Source organism: Vipera ursinii (assembly GCF_947247035.1).
Source record: "Vipera ursinii genome assembly, chromosome: 7".
Taxonomy (NCBI): Eukaryota; Metazoa; Chordata; class Lepidosauria; order Squamata; family Viperidae; genus Vipera; species Vipera ursinii.
This window is the reverse complement of record NC_139521.1, coordinates 39,016,426-39,037,403: the sequence shown is the minus strand read 5'-3', so window position 1 is coordinate 39,037,403 and position 20,978 is coordinate 39,016,426. Positions and strand designations below refer to the sequence as shown.

The following is a 20,978-nucleotide window of genomic DNA, read 5'->3' as shown; positions in this document are numbered from 1 at the left end:
AACAGAGTACAATATTTCTAAAATTCAGATTCTGTAATTGTTTCTGAAGGGAAACTTTACATGCAAAACTATATTTAGTTGTTCTGATTGCATTGAATTGTAGCATTCTTTTGCAAAAGTGTGTGAAAATTACTCGACACAGTCTTGAGTGTATTGCACTCTACTAATTCAGGTAGTTTAACATTTAAAAGAAAATATACCCTTATGAAAAATGTGCTATAGATTAAAGTTATGATTTCAGCTTCATGAAATGCCAGTTAAACGCAAATCCAACTCAGAAACTAAAAATCTTCTCTCCTTCGCTCACAGCTCTAAATAATTCTCATTTTGTTCAGTAAATTAAAAATATTTTTTCTTACACAAACTTCTGCCAAGATTTTCGTAAGACAGAATTTCTTTTATGCTAGTCCTATGGACCTTTGGAAAAAGCTAATTTATTACGACAACTTTGTTAGGATTATAATTATAGCTAGGTTGTCAGCTATTTGTCATTCATATAGGTACATGGAAGATTTTCAGCTGTTTTCCATAAAAGAAAAAGAGCCCTTTGCAAATTCTTTGCTCATTTAAAGCAATGTTGTACCTCCCCCCTGCCCCCCATGGCTGACCTTAGGAGCCCTGTATATTAGCAGTGTCCAATAATATGATCATACTGTTCTCCATCTAGAATTAATATCAAAAAACCTCAAGCAGAACATTTATTTTAATTTAGTAAAGAAATATTTAAGTATTTACTGCTTCACTGCTATGCATTTAAAATTAATTTTATTGTTTCATTATCAATCAGCATAAAATATACAAAATGATTAAATTTCCAAATTCTTGCCACTAATCGTCCAAAATACTGGCATTAATGCTAGTAATGCTAATAATTAGCAAAAATGATTTAAGAATTATCATTAAGAACAAAATGTTTTCTCCCAGCATGAATTATCCTTCTCTAACTTACAGTACCTAAACCATTACTTAAACTGCATCTGAATCAAATAAACTCTAAAAATTTGCAAAATCACGTCAAATGTTCATTTCAAAACATTGTTAAGAAATATTAACATCAACTACAGGTGGCAGAAGAGCCAGTTTAGTGAAGTGGTTAGAGTTGCCAGGCTAGAAACAGGGAAAATTCATTCAAGTTCTGCTTTAAAAAAACAACAACCCATCTTGTGTGGCTATGGGCCAGTTACTCTAGAAAAAGTTGTCCTTTGGGAGTGAAGGCGTCTATCAATCACAGTTTGTAAAGATCATCAGTTTATACTATTCCCTTACTTTGGTTTACAGTCCAGAGGTCTTCAAACTTGGCCCTTTTATGACTTGTGGACTTCAACTCCCAGAATTCCTCAGCCAGCATGCCTGGCTGAGGAATTCTGGGAGTTGAAGTCCACAAGTCATAAAAGGGCCAAGTTTGAAGACCCCTGGTTTACACTGAATCATTATTGATAGAGTGCTTTAGATTTTTTGGTATTATAGATTTAAGTGTTGCCAAAAAGATCAGTGTCTTTTGGTTCCTTTTCCTGTAAGGTGCTGTCCTACCATGCATCAGCTGCTGAAGAAGAAACAAGGGAGCTTCAGGTAACAGCGGTAATGCCATTTTCTTTTTTCTCTAGTATATCTAATCATGGGTCCACAAGTAGCTGAAGACGCAGTGGAGCGGAGGGCACAATGTTTTTAAAACATATGTCAATATACTCAGTCAACTGTTATAAGTTATTCTTGCTTTTGGCTTGAAGATTCAAGATGAATCTTAAGTAGTGGATGAATCTTAAGTAGTATCCTATAAAGTAGTGGCCTTGTTAAAATTAATTTGAGCTAGGTTTCAAGGTTCAAGACAAGCTGGTACTGGCCCTTGTGCATGCTCTAAATTCAGTCATCAACCCACTGACAATTTGGTCTGCCTTTCTATGAATGTAGCTATCTCCTTTTAAAACTACATGACAATAAATTTCCAGGTTAAACTATACCACAGAAGGAAATACGTTCATTTATTGCTTCTATATTTTTAAAAGTTTCGGCTTCAATAGATGACCATTTTTTCCTTGCAACAAACTGCTTCAGATCTGTTCTAATGTGAAAATCCCTGCCCAATGTTACAATGTTGAAAAGAAAATAGAGGGAAATTGGGAGCACACTCCAGATCTGAATAGCCCCAGGTAAAACAATATTTATCCCTTTCTCCTTTTCTAGTGTAACAGCAGATAATTTTCAAAAGAATCAGGATTGGTGCTCAGATCCAGGTCTCCCTCCACTTAACTCCAGCTCACAGATTAAAAGCCAGATTTTTAAAAATGATTTAGTAGTCTTCTGTAGATGTAGGGAAGGGCAGAAAATCTTCTTTCTTTCCTTCCCTCCTTCCCTCCCTCCTTCTCAGATTTCTTGATCTAGGAACATACTGTGAGGGTTGGAAAATAAACATTTTCTAGCAGAAACATATTTCCAGAGAGACATTCTAAACTAATAACCACAGGGCAAATGCAGATGTAGCTTTGTTCACTAGGAAATCATTGCAAGAGAAGAGTCTACCTCAAATTTCTATTAAAATGCATTTGATATTAAATTGGATTCAAAATTTCCCATTTTCACTGGATAACAAAGATATGTAGGAGTCAGGGCTATATTTTAAAATATAGTAACATACAATATATCTTCGATTAGGTAAAATCATTAAAACAGCATTTTGAGTATATTTCTTATGTGAAATATGGTGTATCTGTTATTTATTTAGTTTATTTTAACATTTCTGCAATATTCTAAAGAGGCCCATCCAGCCTCTTTATATATGTATAAATCACATAGTTAATGCATATGGAATAAAAGTCTTTCATAAAGTCAGATTATAGTATTCTGGTATTGACCCAAAAGTCCTTTTTCAGAAGGCAACTGGACTTGAAAATTTACTTGGGACAACCATGACTTGGATGACTGAGAATCTCCATAGACATTTATTCCAGTATTAGTTGTTATGGGAGGAACAGCTGTCTCCCGTGATTGTTCAGAAGTAATTCCTAATTTATAAGTAGTGAAGCTAAGTTGATCTCCCTTTTTTCAACACATACTTTTTACTCTCTGGTTTGGAGATCACATTTTGTCTTCTGCTAAAATTGTACTAGAGCCAAAATGGGCTTCTTGTGCTAAATAACTGAATAATGGTTAAAAAAAAGATTTGATTCCTATCCAGTAATATTTTCAATAAATCTAGATGAATTGCATTTGGTAGATTACATCTGGGTCACATGGTGCTTTGGTTTATTTATTTAGTATCTTGAAAGACAACATTTTTCACTACTGCTCTTGTTTCTTTCAAGGCTGCTGTTGTACCATCTGCACAATCTCTCAGGCTCACTGACTTTTACTTCAGTGACTTTGAGCTTTCAGATATGGAGACTTCTCTGTGCACAATCCGGATGTTTATTGACCTTAACCTTGTACAAAATTTCCAAATAAAGCATGAGGTAAGGCCACAAGCATGACCATATATGCAGCCAATTATTCCCCAATACAATGTTCTTTAGTGTGTACGTGTTTGTATATATGTATGTATGTATGTGTTATATGTATATGACTGGATATAAAGTACTTTTTAAATCATCTATAAACCCATGGGAAAAAATGCATTATCTGTGAAAAACATTTTCCGTGCATATACAGTAAGCTCCAGAAGAAGTGGAGTTTGCTGTGTGCTTGCTCACCATTCTTACCATATTTGCCACATCCTTGTCACCCTCTACAAAGGAGAATTTTCTCTATCTAAAAATTCTCCCTGAGATTTTTTTTTAATTTTGATTCTCCAGAATTCTGTAATCTGGGGAAATCTGTATTGTCTTCTACTGACAGTTGCCCAGAACAACTTTGTGCACCTTACATATAAGGAGAGATATTTTCCTGCAGGCAAATTTTCTGCGCAGCTTGTTTAGCTGTGTCCTGATAAGGAATTCCTGCTTTAAATGAGTATCTCAATATAGAGTTAAGTCAAAATAGATTGTATGTCTCTAAATGCCTAATGAACAGATTGCAGTGAGGGATTTCCATTTTTCTATTTTAAACATTGTCAAGTCTTTAACATATGGTGGAGAAACAAATTAGCAATTTATACCTAAGTACTTTTTCAGATTGGGCCTCCCTGCAATTAGGCCCTTTTAAAGGAAATATAAGGTTTAATCAGCCTACAGCTTCCTAGACATTCACTTTTTTCAATCTTTGGATAAATATGTACATAAAGGAGCAATTTCTTATCGCTTTCAAACAGTGCATTAAAGATTCCTTCAAATAAACTAAGAACCTGTAGAATCAGCAAATTTGATCAATAAGTTTGTTCATCACTTTAAATTTAAAGGTAACAAGATACTTCAGCTTATTGGGGATGCAAACATACCTCCTACTCACAACTCCTTATATTAGTCTGTTCTTGATATTACGCAGGTCCCATATAAACCTGAGAAATAACATGCTTGCTTTCATTTTATTTTCTTAATTTCATCTTTCTAAGTTAAAATATACTTTTATAACTCAATTCCACAAAGCATGTATAAAAGCCAGATGTGAAATTTCTTGAAGTTTTAATATTTTAGCTTTGGGGTTTTATCTAAAAATGATGGTGTTTATATCATACTTCTAACTCAACAATAATATTTTTGAAAGGTCCTTTGCAGATGGATTTTAAGTGTGAGGAAAAATTATCGAAAAAATGTTACTTATCACAACTGGAGACATGCTTTTAATACAGCCCAATGCATGTTTGCTGCTTTAAAGACAGGAAAAATTCAGGTATGTTTGGATAACCTTATTTATATTAGGCTGTTTTTAGCTAGACATTGCAACATATTATGTTGAAATTTTTACCAAGAGTTAGTTCATAGACTGTAAACATCTTCATGTAATGTATTCCCGAGCTACATCACTAAAAGAAGAAAATATTTTATAAGAGTAAACTAAGTAAGAGTAAATTAAGAGTAAACTCTGATAGCTAAAAATGCAAATGATATGCAAGCTCTAGTAATGAAAACCAAGGAGCATAATGAAGAAAATGGGACCAAAACTAAGAACAAACCTTTGACAACAGATATAGCAACCAATCTTAGAAATTATAATGAAGATGTGGAGCTGGTGGATAGCTTCTGCCTTTTAGGATCAATCATCAACAGCAAAGGAATCAGAAGTCAAAAATATTTCTCAGAATAGCACTTCGTAGAGTAGCTTGATTTGAACTTAACATGAAAGACATTATCATATATGCTGGACACATTATGCAAAGATCTAGTTCTCTATTATAGACTTCTCAAGAGAATGCTGGGAATGGGTGAAGGAAAGAAACAAAGAGAATGACCAGCAGCAGGGATAATTGACTCAAACATGTTCCTGATGGCTGCACCATTGGAAGGCCTGAAGAACATAATTAGGAACTTGTCATTCTGGAGAAAATCTGCATGTATGGGCAACATTAATTTGGTTGTCATATAATCAATCAGTCTATTGCTATAAGCAGTGACAGTAATATATATGACTGTGGTTCTTTGCAGTCCTGCCACTTTAACTGCAGTTATGTCAGTACAAAGTTGTTGATCTGCCTGTTAGGAGGCACCACTCTCTAGATTAGGGGTGTCAAACTGCCAGCCCATGGGCCAGATTCATCATAGTGAAACCGCACCTACCCCTTTGTTGGCAATGGCAAAAAAGTTGCAATACATTGCAACACATCACGTGACATTGCGAGTTTGACACCCCTGTTCTAGATGATACGTTGGCAACTTTTTGGTGATCAGGTTCTAAAACTGCTAAGGTGGTTGGTTAGTCTAGTGTCACAAATCTAAGCTTGACTTTTTTTCCTGTTTTTTTTTTGAGGAATGAGAAATTTATTGTTTAGTTGCTTTAGTTTTATGGTTTCTCTGGTTCTTATGCTTATGCATGCTTGAGACACCAGTGACATTACGTAGCCACAATGTCTTCTGTAATTCTTTGTCAGTTGGCCTTGATTTTTGCAAGCATAGAGGCCTTCTCTTGCCTTTATATTATTTTTCCAAAATAGTTTAGATTGTCAGTGCTTTCAAAAAGCAGCCTGGCTTTACTGTATCTAGTACTGGATGATTTGTTCTTCTTGCTATCCAAGCAACTCTCAATAATTTCCTCCAGCACTACAGTTCAAAGGGTTTGTGGAGTTGAAATTAGTTTCCTTTATTTATTTTCAAATAGTGTAAACATACTTAGGACTTACAAAAATTGCCTCAAAATGGGAGGTAGCTGTGCTGCTGATTTTCAGTAGTTACCATGAAACTCCAGGCTGTCAGTTCATGTACACTGGAGGCTTCAGATTGCCTGTTTAAAGTCTGTGTATATTAGTCTGTAGGTTTCAGATGGCTACTATGATGTCTGTTGCTCCATTCTAAAAATATTAGATATTTACACTGCATGTGGAATGCTGTTCAGTTTGTGATTAAGCAAACAAGTAGAAATCCTCAAACAGAGAATACAGCTCAACTCTACATGGAATTAGAAACCTGTGGAACAAGTACAGCTCAAGAGAGTAAAAGCAAATCAAAGTTCTCTATTAGTCAAACTCTTGAACCTTTGCTGTTTGGATATATTTAATTGTGTATTGCAAATGCAACTGAATCTGGGCCTAAGTGAGGTAGATTTGCATAATTAAGAGTACAAAATAAACATGGCATGATAAACTATTGCTTTGCATAGCTTATTTTTTAAATATTTGTTGGATTTGTAACCATGAAATATTGAAATAACATTTTATACAATACAAAATTTGCATGATTATTTGGGGGCCAAATAATATATTTATTCAGAATTCTGTGTTATTTGTACACATTTAAGATTAATTTTACTCAAGCAATATATATATATATATATATATATATATATATATATATATATATATATATATATATATATTTATATTTATATTTATATATATATATATATATGGTAAGGTAAAGGTTCCCCCGCATGCACATGCGTGCTAGTCGTCGTTCCGACTCTAGGGGGCGGTGCTCATCTCCATTTCAAAGCCGAAGAGCCAGTGCTTGTCCGAGGACGTCTCCGTGGTCATGTGGCCGGCATGACTAGATGCCAAAGGCACACGGAACGCTGTTACCTTCCCACCGTAGTGGTCCCTATTTTTCTAATTGCATTTTTACGTGCTTTCGAACTGCTAGGTTGGCAGAAGCTGGGATGAGTAACAGGCGCTCACTCTGCTACGCGGCACTCGGGATTCGACCCGCCAAACTGCCGACCTTCCGATCGACAAGTTCAGCGTCCTAACCCACTGAGCCACCGCGTCCCTTATATATATATATAGGGACACGGTGGCTCAGTGGATTAGGACGCTGAGCTTGTCGATCAGAAGGTCGGCAGTTTGGCGGGTCGAATCCTGAGTGCCGTGTAACAGAGTGAGCGCCTGTTACTCGTCCCAGCTTCTGCCCACCTAGCAGTTCGAAAGCACGTAAAAATGCGAGTAGAAAAATAGGGACCACTACGGTGGGAAGGTAACAGCGTTCCATGCGCCTTTGGCGTCTAGTCATGCCAGCCACATGACCACGGAGACGTCCTCGGACAAGCGCTGGCTCTTCGGCTTTGAAACGGAGATGAGCACCGGCCCCTAGAGTCGGAAACGACTAGCACGCATGTACGGGGAAACTTTTACCTTTATATATATATATATATATATATATATATATATATATATATATATATATATATATATATATATATATATATATATATATATATATATATATATATGCATCTTTGGTTATTCGGGTTTTTCCCCGCGTAGAACTAAAGGTGTAGGGGCGACATTTCGACGGAATCCCATCCGTCATCATCAGGCTGGTGGCTTCTGCTTCCTTCTTCTGGGAGAAGCATGTGGCTGTTTGTTCCTCTTTTTTAAACTGCCAGAGGGGGTGTGTTCTGTGGGTGGTGTGCTCTGATTGGGTGGGGGAGTAAGTGTGTTCTGATTGGGTGGGAGTGTGTTTTGAATGGTGGGTGTGTTCTGATTGGGTGGGGGTGTGTTTTGAGTGGATGGGCTGGTCTCAGCTGCCAGCCCCAGACCCGAGCTGGTGAGTTGTGCTGCTTTTGTTCGGCTTCGTGTTTGTGGTGGTGCCATGTTTTTATAGTGGGTGTCAGTTTGCTTATTGTGTGGTTTGGAGGGGTTTAAAGTGGCTGATGTTGCAGCTGTAGTTAGGTTTCTGTTTTGTGGTTGTGCCTCGTTATCATTGTGGGTTCGGATTTGCTTTTTGAATGGTTGTGTGGTGGTGATGTCATGTGGTGTTATCATGAGTTTGGGTCTATCATTCTTGGTGGTTGGGACTCGTCTGTCAATCAAGGCGGGTTTCCAAATGGTTGGTAGGCGAGAGGTATCATCTCGTTTGTTTATGCTGTGGGGGCGTTTTTCTATCTCAATGGCTTCTCTGATTATTCTGTTGTTAAAATGTTCAATTTTGGCGATAGTTTTGGTTTTTTTAAAATCAATTTCATGTCCCGTGGCTTCAAAGTGTTGGACCAGGGATGAAGTTTGTTCTCCTTTTCTGAGTGAGTTTTTGTGCTCTTCAATGCGTGCACTTATTCTTCTGTTGGTCTGTCCGATGTATGTGGTGGGGCAGGTGGTGCATGGGATTTCGTATACTCCTTGGTTTTCTAAGCCAATTATATCCTTGGGGTTTCTTAGGATGGTGGATATTTTTCTGTCTGTGTAGAATGCTGTTTTGATGTTGTGTTTTTGGAGGACCTTACTGATTCTGTCTGTGGTTCCTTTTAAGTATGGGAGGAGGGCTTTGCCATTTTCTTGTTCTCTGTCTTGGGTTTTTGTGGGTGTCTCTCTTCGGATTAAGTTGGTAATCATGTTTCTTTGGAATCCATTGGCTGTTAGTACATTAGTGAGAGTGTGTAGTTCGGTTTTTTGGTGTTGTTCATCAGCTAGGTGTTTTGTTCTGGAGATGAGTGTCTTGGCTACGGAGTTGATCTGTGCTGGGTGGTGGTGTGAGAGTGCGTTCAGATAGCGGTTTGTGTGTGTTTTTTTATGGTAGATAGTGTGTCCTAGGGAGCCGTTGGATTTCTTGTAGACTAAGACATCAAGGAAGGGAAGTTGATTGTTAGCTTCTGTTTCCATAGTGAATTGTATTTTGGGGTGTAGGCTATTGAGGTGTATGAGGAAGTCATCCAGTTTTTCTTTGCCGTGTGGCCAGATTATGAAGGTGTCATCTACGTATCTGAGCCAGAGTTTGGGTTTGTGGTTGGATTTTTCTAGAGCGAGGGTTTCAAAGTGTTCCATGTAGAGGTTTGCGATGACAGGTGAAAGGGGTGATCCCATGGGTGCTCCTTCCATTTGTTTGTATCTTTGTCCATTGTAGATGAAGTATGTGTTAGATAGGCAGTGGTTGGTCAGATCTAGGATGTGTTTTGGGGGGTTGTATTTATTTAGGATAGCTGTCAAGGCTTCTTTGATTGGCACTTGGGTGAAGAGGGATACGACATCGAAGCTCACAAGTAGGTCACAGGGCTGTAAGTTTATATATATGTCAAATGCTCGTTAACTATTTAGATTACCTTGCTAGGCCCCAAACATGGGACAAATCTTTTATTTCCTGTGTCAGCCTAACCTGAAGGCCATCGACAGGCAGTAGTCACACCGGTGACAGCTCATTTAAAATTTAAAATTTACATATGTATATATATGTAAATCATTGGCACCATGTCAAATATTTTTGCAAATATAGTAATTATCTCTCCTTCATATTGTACAGAACAAACTTACTGATGTTGAGGTACTTTCTTTGCTGATTGCAGCTCTGAGCCATGATTTAGATCACAGGGGGGTGAATAATTCTTACATACAGAGGTGAGTGAATGGCGTATAAAAGGAAAGCATGTTTCAGTTTAATGTTTCTATTTTTCATTTTGAATTAACATTTCAGCCATAATATTTAGAGAATTTTTAACTAGAGACATTGTGGAATCTTCTCTCAGGGTTTTCAGGGATTCTGAGTATATATTTGTCAAGATTGCTTTAAATCAAAAGCAAGAAATGTTTTGGTGTCCTGGAGTCAGATTTAAATTATTTTGGGTTATGAGAACTGAAATGGCAGAACAGTTATGCAAAGTGGATGAGATGATAGGCCATGTAAAGTAGTAAGGGTTCCTATGTGGGGAACTGGAGTTTTTGGAAGTTTTATGTTTTGGATGAGTGGGTTGTTCTTTATTTTTTAAAAAACAAGGCATTTATAAACTTAATTAAAATAATAAATAATAAGTTAATTAATAAATTAAAAAAATTATTCAATAAAAATGCAAAAAAATATATCTAACAACAAACTTGGGAGTTTTCTCCACAAATCATTTGGTAGCAATACCTTGGTGGTACAAAGGGAAAGAAAAATCACACTAGGTAGACTTCTCAGTTATTTCCAGTGCATTTCCTCCCTCCAGAAATTCTTCCAATGGGTTATATTGATTCTGAGGCAAGAGAAAGGAGAGAAACCAGTCTCCATCCTTTTCCACAGGCAATTGGTCTCAGGACAAATAACCATTAGTAAAGTCCAGTGACAATTGCCATTGTTTTGGTCAAAAAATAATATCTTCCAAAATATTAATAGCTGTATAGGTTATTATAAAAATATGTTCTCTCCCCCACTTCTATGCACATACAGTACATACATAATGGCCAATATTAATAGTACAATATGTGCTTTTTAGAAATGTCTATAAAAATGAAGCATAATGGTAGAAAGAACACCAGTCGCAGTATGAGGAGAAAAGATTTATCTTATTTCTCTGTCTCTGTTCGTCTTTCATGGTATCTTTTAAGGTTAGGAAAGGTTTCTATTTAGGCAAGTGTCAGGAAGATGCAAGACACGTTACCTTTTTATAGCATTTTATTTTTAAAAAATTGAATTAATATGCTGCAAAAATGTTAGGCAATTTAGAATACAGGATGATTTTTTTCTTCTCAGCCAGGAAGAAAAGTAATCGTCTCACTTGTCTAGCTTTTTATACCTGGATACTTCTCATTTATGCAGCACACAATCGCCCTTCCCTTCCCTCACTGAGTGATGTTCAAATTTAATTGGAGACCAAATTTTGAAGGATTCTGTATTTTAAAATTTATATTTTAAACTTCATTTTCCTAATCATCTGTTTAGTTGCAGAACTGCCATTTTACTTGGTATCTCAGGATGAATAAGATTTTGTTTTCTTTCAGCCATATTCTGCAATTGTTACGAATGGGAGTGTGGGAATGTTATTTCCCATATTCTTAACTTTGTAAAGCTATCCTGCATCTGTAGTTAATTACTTCTGATAATTCTATGTGGCCTGTTTTGTTTTTTTTTCAGAAGTGAGCACCCCCTTGCACAGCTATATTGCCACTCAATAATGGAACATCATCATTTTGATCAGTGCCTGATGATCCTAAACACACCGGTAAACGATAGTTGTATTTAAAAAAAAAGCATATCCAGTTTAGTCTTTGAACAATTTCTAGTAGTATCTTTCAACCCTATTCTAAGCTGTGCTACTGAACTTTTCCAATGCTGCCTTATAAGCTTGGGAGACCTTGTTAATATTTTGAAAACACACACTAACTTGACCCTAATGAAAAAAGAAAAAAATATGCTTAAACATTCTGTTTAATCTTTCTAAGGAACCTTAAGAATTGTTGGTATTAGCAAGATTTCTAACCTTGTAGAAGCAGTGAACTAAAGACAAGATCTGTGCATCATTTTTTATGAACTTTGATAATGACCAAACAAAAGGTTACAAAATATTTTCAGCTCAAAATGAAACTCTTACTCTTTCAGTTACTTTTGTTTCCATGTATTTGTCAGTTGGAAATTCTCTTAATTTCACTTACATTACATGCTTAAAGACAGATATCTAGAACAAGATGTTTACACTGTGCCATAAACTACAAGGTTACACACATTATATCAGCAGAACATATATAAATAATGCATCTTTGTTGGTGAAGCTGTGCCAGGTCCTGCATCAATTTAGAACAGCGTAAGGATTTTGTAGAGCACAAAGACAGAATTAATGTCAGGCAAATTCTATTCCTTGCAATTGTACTGTGCATTTTTCCTGCTTACTTCTGTATAGGAATAAGGCACGGCAATAAAATATGAATATTTTATACCAGGTGTAGGTGTACATAAAGGTCTGTTTCATCTTCTCCATTTCTATTTTTGGCAGAAGAAAATGGTAGCTAGGGTATTCCTATTTTTTTCTCAGAAAATTTTCAACAATTTAAGTTTGGGTGTGTTATTGTATATGCTGAATATGGCAGTGTGTCAGCAGTGTACACACAAACAGACCATGGGAGATATCAGAGATGGCATCCACAAAGTAGCTTTTTTCCAGGGTTTGGTGAAAAAAATTCAATAGTAGCTGCTTATATTTTCTCAACAGAATAGTTAAAAAAAATACACTTTCTTAGGGTTCTTACCTAGTTATGTTTTTCCTCAGTTTTAATAATTGGGTTTTTAAAAATTCAATATTTTTGCTTTCAACATATAAGAAAATAATGTAGTGTGTAGAATTTAACAAGAGCCTGTCAAAGTTACTGTATCATTATAGTCAATGCATTCTTGTCATAAATATTCCATTGTTTTCTTTTGGACAAAGGGCAATCAGATTCTCAGTGCTCTTTCTGTTGAAGAATACAAGGCAACATTGAAAATCATCAAGCAAGCTATTCTTGCCACAGATTTAGCACTATACATAAAGTAAGTTGCAGTAATTATACTTTAGGCTTGGATATGTGATTTTTTCCCCTTTGTTTTTAAGAATGTAAAATTGTACAAATTTTCCTTTTTAGGCATTTAATAAATAATAAATGTTTGTATGCTTTTCAGAAGAAGAGGAGAGTTTTTTGACCTTCTGAGGAATAATCAGTTTAACCTACAAGAACCTTATCAAAAGGAATTATTTTTGTAAGTTTTTTAAGGATATTATTGTAGTCTGGTTTTTTCCCTAGAGCTGGGGTAGGCAACCTTGGCTCTTTTATAATTCGTGGACTTCAACTCCCAGAATTCCTGAGGCAGCATGGCTCAGCTTGGAAACCTCCCTTTCCCCTCAGCATGGCTGGCTCAGGAATTCTGGGAGTTGAAGTCCACGAGTCATAAAAGAACCAAGGTTGTCCTAGAGTTAGCAATTATTGGTTTGCTTTCATTGAGTGATTGGGCTGGGCAGTAAGAGAACAAAAATTACATGAATATGGATGAATTACTTGCTTCTAATTATTTGGTAAGGTCTCGTATTATTTGCCAAACAAGATTATTTTCCAACATGACTTGACAAAGTACCATATTATTCTTTGGATGAAAGTCTATTGTTTAAAAGCACTGAGCTGTTAAAATCAGTGTTCTTAGATTTCAGAGAATATATTTGTTTTGCTTTGCATCAGAGTAGTTAGTTTACATTTTACAACAGGAATTTAGTCCTTCAGCAAGAATCAGGTTCATTATGGATATAGGACACTTTTGCTTTATAGCACCTGGTATGTAAAAACTGAGGGTGGTTTCTATATGCTCTTATGGATGTGGCCGGATGGGAGCTTTGACCTTTTCAGATAGTACTGACCGGTCACCATACCATGAGCTTTTGCAACATATTATCTTGCTTATTAATGCCCATGATAATGAATGACTGAGCTGTCACAAATAGCCAATGAAGATAAAGATCTGGCCACAGGCTGAGTCTGTACATTGTATAGAATAGATCTGGTTTCAGAACACTGAATCATAGCGGTTTCTCAAGTCTTTCTTTTTTTAGTGGGACAAAGTTTTATAGCAGCCCAACATTGGCAGCAGCTATTGTTATCAAATTTATAACTCATCAAAAAGGAAAGAATTTTGCCTTTCATAAATTATGAGACACAAGCAAAAACAGATGTGAACTACAGTGACATATAATTATGTAAACCAGTGACTGTAATGGTCTGGGCTAGTTGTAGGACATTCATAAATGCTTTAAGCATGGACCATGTTAGGGAGGTGTTTCCAGCTATGTTCCTAAGAACATGTCCTCCGTGGAGCTAATCATCTTTAGCTGCATGCTGGCTGGGGAATTCTGGGAGTTAAAGTCTAAGGTTGAGAAACACTGAACTATACTCTAAGGATCAGGAATAGTAACTAAACACAGAAATCTATGACTGATTAATAGAAAGAGAAAGAAATTGAATGGTGGGAAAAATGGAATAGCAGTTTGAAAAGGAGCTATGCCTTCCTTACTGCAATATTTTAAGTCACACAGTAACGAATATTATCATTTGCAGCTATTCAAGTCATTACGAATTTGTATGTTTCCAGAGTTTTGTTTTGTTTTTTTAAATGAAATTTGGGATGTCACAAATATTCTTATTTTGCTATAGAAGTGTTATGCTTTTCAAAATATATACTGTAAAAGTATGGCTTTGTGGCTTTTACAGGGCAATGCTGATGACTTCATGTGACTTATCAGCAATAACAAAACCATGGCCAGTTCAGCAGCGGGTAGGTATCTACCAAAAGCCTGATCAGATTCCTTATTTCCCTGAATGTACTGTTCCTGCTATTCCTCTCATCTGAATCCACTCTGCAATTGGCACAGATATTAATTGCTTCCTAGCAGATTATTGTACAAACCGATTTTGCAATGAAACATGACACATTAAAGTCAGTAAATCGGTAAAAATTCTTAGAAAGACAGCATTAAAAATAGTGCATAATCTCTCTTTCTCCTTTTATTTATAATCTGCCTTTTTAAAGAGCTTATTTAGTAGGTTTGCCCCCTAATTTTAAACCAGAAAACCCTAGTGTGTCATTGGACTTCAGAGAAAGTGGCTAGTAAAAGTCAGGAAGCTCCATAATCATATGGAGGCGTGAACCTAGTTCTCATACCAATATCTTAACTACTATGCTATACTAGATACAAAGATTATTATCTATTGATTACATTTACTAAAAAAGATAGCAGACATCTATTTTCCTTTATGCAGATTGCTGAACTTGTAGCTGCAGAGTTCTTTGATCAAGGAGATAAAGAAAGAAAAGAACTTAACATTGAACCCACAGTAAGTAGAAGCACAACATTTTAAGACTGTTTTGTCTTAGAAATTTATTCTATATAGCATTTTTATTATTTCATGCAAAATCAAATATTTCTATCAAACATAGTTAGAATTCTTTATCCTATACCAATAAAGGGTGTGTAGCTCAGGGTCAAAATGAGAGGTTGAAAAGAGGGGCTGAAAAGAGCACTGATGATGTTATCAACGGATAATTAAACATCTGCAAGAAAACAGCCAAGCTCCGAGAGCATCGAGGACTTCCCTTTTTCTTTTACTGCAACCCAATCAGCTTATTACTGAAATACGAAATGTCCAAAAGTTTCCAACGAACCTTAACAACAAAAGCTCAAGCTTTCAACTTTTTGTATTTATGTGTTAATGCCCTCCAAACAGTGATCACCAGCATGTTTCAAACTAGCATTTATGAGGTCAGTGATGTTCATTTTAGATATACATAAACTGGATTTGATTTCTCGGTGGTTGATTATTTAGCGCTGAGAGCCCATAATGAAATATACAGTATGTTCCTTCTCTCTTGAAAAATTGCAGTGAAAAGAAAACCTGAATCTGTGATATTGAATTTATGTTTTATTTTCTACAGAATGTAACTAGCCATTTGATACTGCAATTGTACAATTAGGAAAATATGTATGTACAATGAACCTGAAAATAAGAGTTATTTCCATGATTTATGCTTTCCAAAGAATATGCTCTATGTGTACTTTGTATGACACTAAAGGAAGTCACCAGAATTACTCAGTTATTATAATGGGAATACTCTGAGACAAAATGTTGATATAAAATGTATTTTACATAAAAGGATGATTTGGATTTGGATGATCTGTATATATGCCCCACAACTTGAAAATACATATGTGTGTGTTTTTATATTACAAACCAGTCAGCATAACTTTACCATATGAAAAATGATCTGTTGAGACTAAAAGCATGATGAAGTCACATTTAAATGCATATTTCCATTTACATTGATTTTTTTAATGGGATTTTGACCTGGCTCATTTAGAGTCTCCATTAACAATATTACGGTAACATTAATGGATTGCACCTCCTCAATAAAATTCCTACTTCTCAATTAAAGAAATTAGAGATCAACAAAACTGGCTTATCAATGACCATGCAGGTTATGAGACTGAAATGGGATTTGAATGCAGACCAACCTCTCCTGACTGAAAAGGACAAGGTAATGGACATGGTCATATTTGGATACTCTAGAATTAATCTTGCTTCAATCTTTCTAATTTTTTTCAGGATTTAATGAACAGAGAAAAGAAAAACAAAATTCCCAGCATGCAAGTTGGATTCATTGATGCTATCTGCTTACAGCTTTATGAGGTATTCTGCATGAAACTGTCAAAGGGCATAATTATTTGTATGAGGGTTATATGCAAGTACTGAATTAAAAGCTGCATTTTCTGTTCAAAGGAATTTAGGTGAAAGCAGATGATAGTAATTACCCATTGAGATGAAGGCTTCAAAACCTTGAAAGCATATTTCAAAGAAGTTTAGTTTAGTTCAAAGTGTAGAGCCAGTCAGTATTGGTTTCAGGGCCTAATTTATTCCTTATAAACACTGAGAGACAGAGGCTCTCCCAAGACTCGGGTTCTTTTTCCATTAATCTAATTCATGTTTCTGTTTTTGCAGGCATTAACCTACATATCGGAAGCCTGTTACCCTTTGCTTGAGGGCTGCAGGAAGAACCGGCAGAAATGGCAGGCTTTAGCTGAAGAACAGGAAAATAATTTGATCATTGGAGAAAGCAATCAGCCCAAACGGAACTGAAATAGACATTTATTAGGACATATTGGTTTACAAAGAAGATATTTATATAGAATAATTTGGAGATACCTAGACACTCTATGAAATAGATGCATAATTTGCCACTGCTGTATTTTAAATAACAAGAAATGTATATTTTTGCACAGCACTCAAAAACACAATATGAATTATTTTTATGTAGTCTGATGTATCATAATTGTATATTTCCAATCGATCTGCAACTAGCAGATCTAATTAGCCCTGCTTGATAGAGGTGTGGAAGTGGACAATTTTTAGGACTGCTTCAGAAAATCCTTGGTCCAGAGTTGTATATAGTTATTTAGGTTTGATCAATGGCCAGTACTTAAAAATTACTGTATGTGGCACTTTCTGGGTTTTTTTTTATAGTGCCTCTTCTTAAATGTAAATAATGAAAAAGCAGTGTTGCATTTGAAAGCTAGAAGTTACCAGAGAAGCAAGGTGGGCAGCATTTGCTTGGCGTGGGGGAGCAACAGAGCACTGAATTAATATTGCTTGTTCTAAGAAATCTGTTTTTTTCAGGGTGAGGCATCTTGAGCTCAAAGGCGAAAGTACAAATATCAAGGGAATATGCTGCATCTGTGACTTTTCCTGTCATGGGAATGCTTGAGTTTTACTCATTATGTTGCAGCAGCTGAGGAAGAGTGCAAATGAAATTGTCCAGAGTTTCTTAATAATAATGAAATGTTTAAGAAATACATAATTAAAATTGAACTACTTAAAACTACAAGGAAGAGTACTTAAGTTGTGAAGAAGCTGGAAATGGGATATGTAGAAAGAAAGAAAAAGATGAAAATAATTTTCAGTTTATTGGAATCAAAATACAGTCCCCAAAATATGGCCCTGCTTAAAGAACACTACACAGAAAAAACTATGAAATCAATGGGGTACATTATGAAAAAGCCAGACTTCTTTTTAAAATGGAATAATTGCTAGGGTTATCATAAAACAGTATCAAAAACAGAGAGAAGTCATAGCCAGTGCTTCTTCAAAATAACTGTTCGTATTTTTTTAAGGAGTGGCTTTTCAAATGAAGAATGCTCTATAATTTCATAAGACTGTTTCAGTTTAAAGAAGCACAATCACAGAGTTTGTAAAACAGTATCCAGAAATGGAATTGCCAGAAGCGTTCAGGGAACTCTGTCAAAAGTAGATTTTTGAAAAATGAAAGAATGCAACAACAGGGAATGGCCTAGCCCTAGATGAAGCAAATCCTGCTGACGTTCAAGAAAAACAGTATCCAGGGTTACCAGCTGTCAGGCAAAAAGAGAACATATCCTTTTTGTCCTTATGTCCTCTGGCTGGCTGACATAGCTTTAAAATCAAATATTGTCCAGTTTTTGTATGTAACGAGCTGTCTCTTCCTGAGCAGCTTTTTCCAATGGCACATTTCCCTAATAAATGCTAAATGCAAATTAACAAGGACAGCTCTGTGACCTTAATTAATTCCTTCCAATCAGCTTATGCTACTGCATGGGTGTCAAACTCGATTTGTCACATGACATATCGTGACATATCACATTTTTTGTCTTTGCAGAGCTGGGGTGGACGTGGGTTGTGCGTGATGCATCCGGCCCATGGGCCGCCAGTTTGACACCCCTATGCTACCGCCTCAAACTGACAAGACTTTAATCAGTTACAGGTAGTCTTCAACTTACAACCACAACTGGGATTTAAATTTCTGTCACTAAGCAGTGTAATGGTTAAGTGAATCATGCCCAATTTTAGTCCTTTTTGCCACAATTGCTGAATGAATCACACAGTTATTAAGTGAATTTAGGTTCCTCCATTGATTTTGCTTGTCAGAAGCCCACTGGGAAGATTGTAAATGATGATCACATGACTTTGGGATGCTGCAACCATCATGAATACATCATACCCAGCTGTCAAGCGCCCAAGTTTTGATCATATGGCCATGGAGATTCTGTGACGGTTGTAAGTGTAAGGACTGGTCATAAGTAGTTTTTTTAGTGCCATCATAACTTGAAATGGTTGTTAAACTTTTTTTGTCAGTTTTTTATTGTAATTTTTGTTGTGGATGCCAAGAAGGATAACCAGTGTGTCTTCCTTTTCCTGTTCAGCTATCTGGTAATCCTAACCATGTATAAAACAATATTTGGAATGACAGAATTATTTGTCAATATAAATTATTCACATACAGTGTTTTTTGCCACAATACTAGGAGCTAGTAGTAGGAAAAAATTACCTTTTTTTAATAAGAACATTTGCAGTTTTTTGTTTTTGTTTTAGTACTATCATCAGGCTTACAGTTAAGGCAACAGCTTATTAGTGAGGTAAAAGCTTTCACCTGGTTTCTCTCAACATTGTTGTATCCTTACATCTTTAGAGAAGCAAAAGGAGCTCATCTTAAAGAAAGAGGAGCTTTATTTATTACGGGCTTCTGGGAAAGGTTCTCTCATTAGCTGTCACGCTAAGAGCTTATTTACGAGACTCTGGACCTGAATTAACTTCGGAAGTTGGTACAAATAAGGTCAGTTAGCATGAGTATGTTTTTATTGTGTGCAATAAAAAGCATGAAATACTGATATCCGTTCTGGGGCTCAAGACTAGCTTTTTTGTAGGGTTGGCTAATGGTGAGGTTATTACAGGCATTATTGATTGCAACATTTTAAAGTCTCCAGTTAGTCAAATGAAAGCACTGAACTTCGTTTCTCTAACCACTGAACAATATATATTCATTAAGTTCTCCACTCCTGCTCCTACATTTGATAAAAATGTTAGCTATCATTTGACTGACCTTTTTACAAAAACTTATTTGTATCATTTCTGACAAATCAATGTAATTTCATTAGTCCCTAGCACCCTGCAATATTCTGAAGCTAAACAGGCTATCCCCATGCTGTTCTCCGATCAGTGATATACAACAAACATTTCTTTGGAGTAGAATAATTTCACACCAATTGAGGCTTCTCTTTGACATGGTAATTTTAATGAGACTTATTTGAGGGAAAGCTTTCCCATTCAAGGGAATTCCAGGAATACCAGTATAGATTAAAATCCTACTTCCATATTTAAGAGAAAAAAGCTAACTGATTAGTTAAAACTATTAATATTAAGGTTAATTAATATATGAGATTATTAATTAATACTTTAAGAGAATATTAATATATTGAGGTTAATTAATATATGAGGTTAGCAAGATCTAATAAATGGACTTTAATATAAAATCTCAACAAATTGCTTAAATTCTTATGATTAACATAGAGACACACCACTATGTAACTATAATTCTTATATGTGATAGAATCTCCTTAACTATGCTTTAATTTGCATGACTGAAAGTAAAACCCATTACTAATGTTTTGTAGGGTAAGTACTGTACAAATCAGGTTGAGAAAGACAGATTATATGTAAACAAAGAACTTGCAGAATTCATTTTTGAGAAATGAGTCAAGCACTACTCATTTTTTTCCTCAAATATTACTTAAATAGACATACTGAAATAAAGCATTAGAGTATGTCTATTCCTTATATGAGAATAAATTTGCTGAAAGTTTTAATAAAGTTATTAAACATTCAGGAAGAAGGTAGTTCTATTCACATAAAGAAAGCAAAGTATTTTAATTTGCCATCCTCACTATTTTATGAAGTCTATCATATGTACTGTGGGAGACTTCAGTTTCATGCCTCTGTAAAAACCAAGAAATAATATATTTGAAAATTGTAACATGTTCATAACTTAAAGCGTATATTTTAAAAGGACTAAATTCAAATCCAAACTAATTTCTGTTGAATGCTGAAGGAAAGCAATTTAAGTACATAATATAGGTGAAGCTTATTAATGAAATGTGGAATATGTAGAAGTGTCCCAACCTAAAAATAAAAAGCCCAAGTTAGATTATTAGATTTTAGGATGTTTTGTTCCCAAAACATTGACCATCAATTTGTTCCAAACTAACATTTTGGGGCCAATGATGTTCATTTTAGGGGTGTGTGTGTGTGTGTGTGTGTGTGTGTGTGTGTGTGTGTGTGTATATATATATATATATATATATATATATATATATATATATATATATATATATATATATATATATATATATATATATATATATATATATATATAATTGCAGTGAAAAGAAACTTGAATCTAAGGTGT

General features: G+C 35.4%; 1 protein-coding gene across 3 annotated transcripts in view; it reads left to right on the top strand.

Annotated features, from left to right (window-relative positions):
• The window catches only part of PDE5A (phosphodiesterase 5A), an 83,157-nt gene extending 62,352 nt beyond the window's left edge, over positions 1 to 20,805 (top strand). For all 3 annotated transcript variants that reach the window (XM_083367006.1, XM_083367004.1, XM_083367005.1), the window contains 11 exons: positions 1,519 to 1,578; positions 3,300 to 3,446; positions 4,633 to 4,758; positions 9,744 to 9,838; positions 11,331 to 11,418; positions 12,619 to 12,719; positions 12,849 to 12,926; positions 14,423 to 14,486; positions 14,972 to 15,046; positions 16,313 to 16,396; positions 16,706 to 20,805. In XM_083367006.1, coding sequence (XP_083223132.1) covers positions 1,519 to 1,578; positions 3,300 to 3,446; positions 4,633 to 4,758; positions 9,744 to 9,838; positions 11,331 to 11,418; positions 12,619 to 12,719; positions 12,849 to 12,926; positions 14,423 to 14,486; positions 14,972 to 15,046; positions 16,313 to 16,396; positions 16,706 to 16,843 — 1,056 coding nt within the window. In that variant the 3' untranslated portion in view covers positions 16,844 to 20,805. The remainder of the gene's footprint in view (positions 1 to 1,518; positions 1,579 to 3,299; positions 3,447 to 4,632; positions 4,759 to 9,743; positions 9,839 to 11,330; positions 11,419 to 12,618; positions 12,720 to 12,848; positions 12,927 to 14,422; positions 14,487 to 14,971; positions 15,047 to 16,312; positions 16,397 to 16,705) is intronic.
• The last annotated feature ends 173 nt before the right edge of the window (positions 20,806 to 20,978 follow it).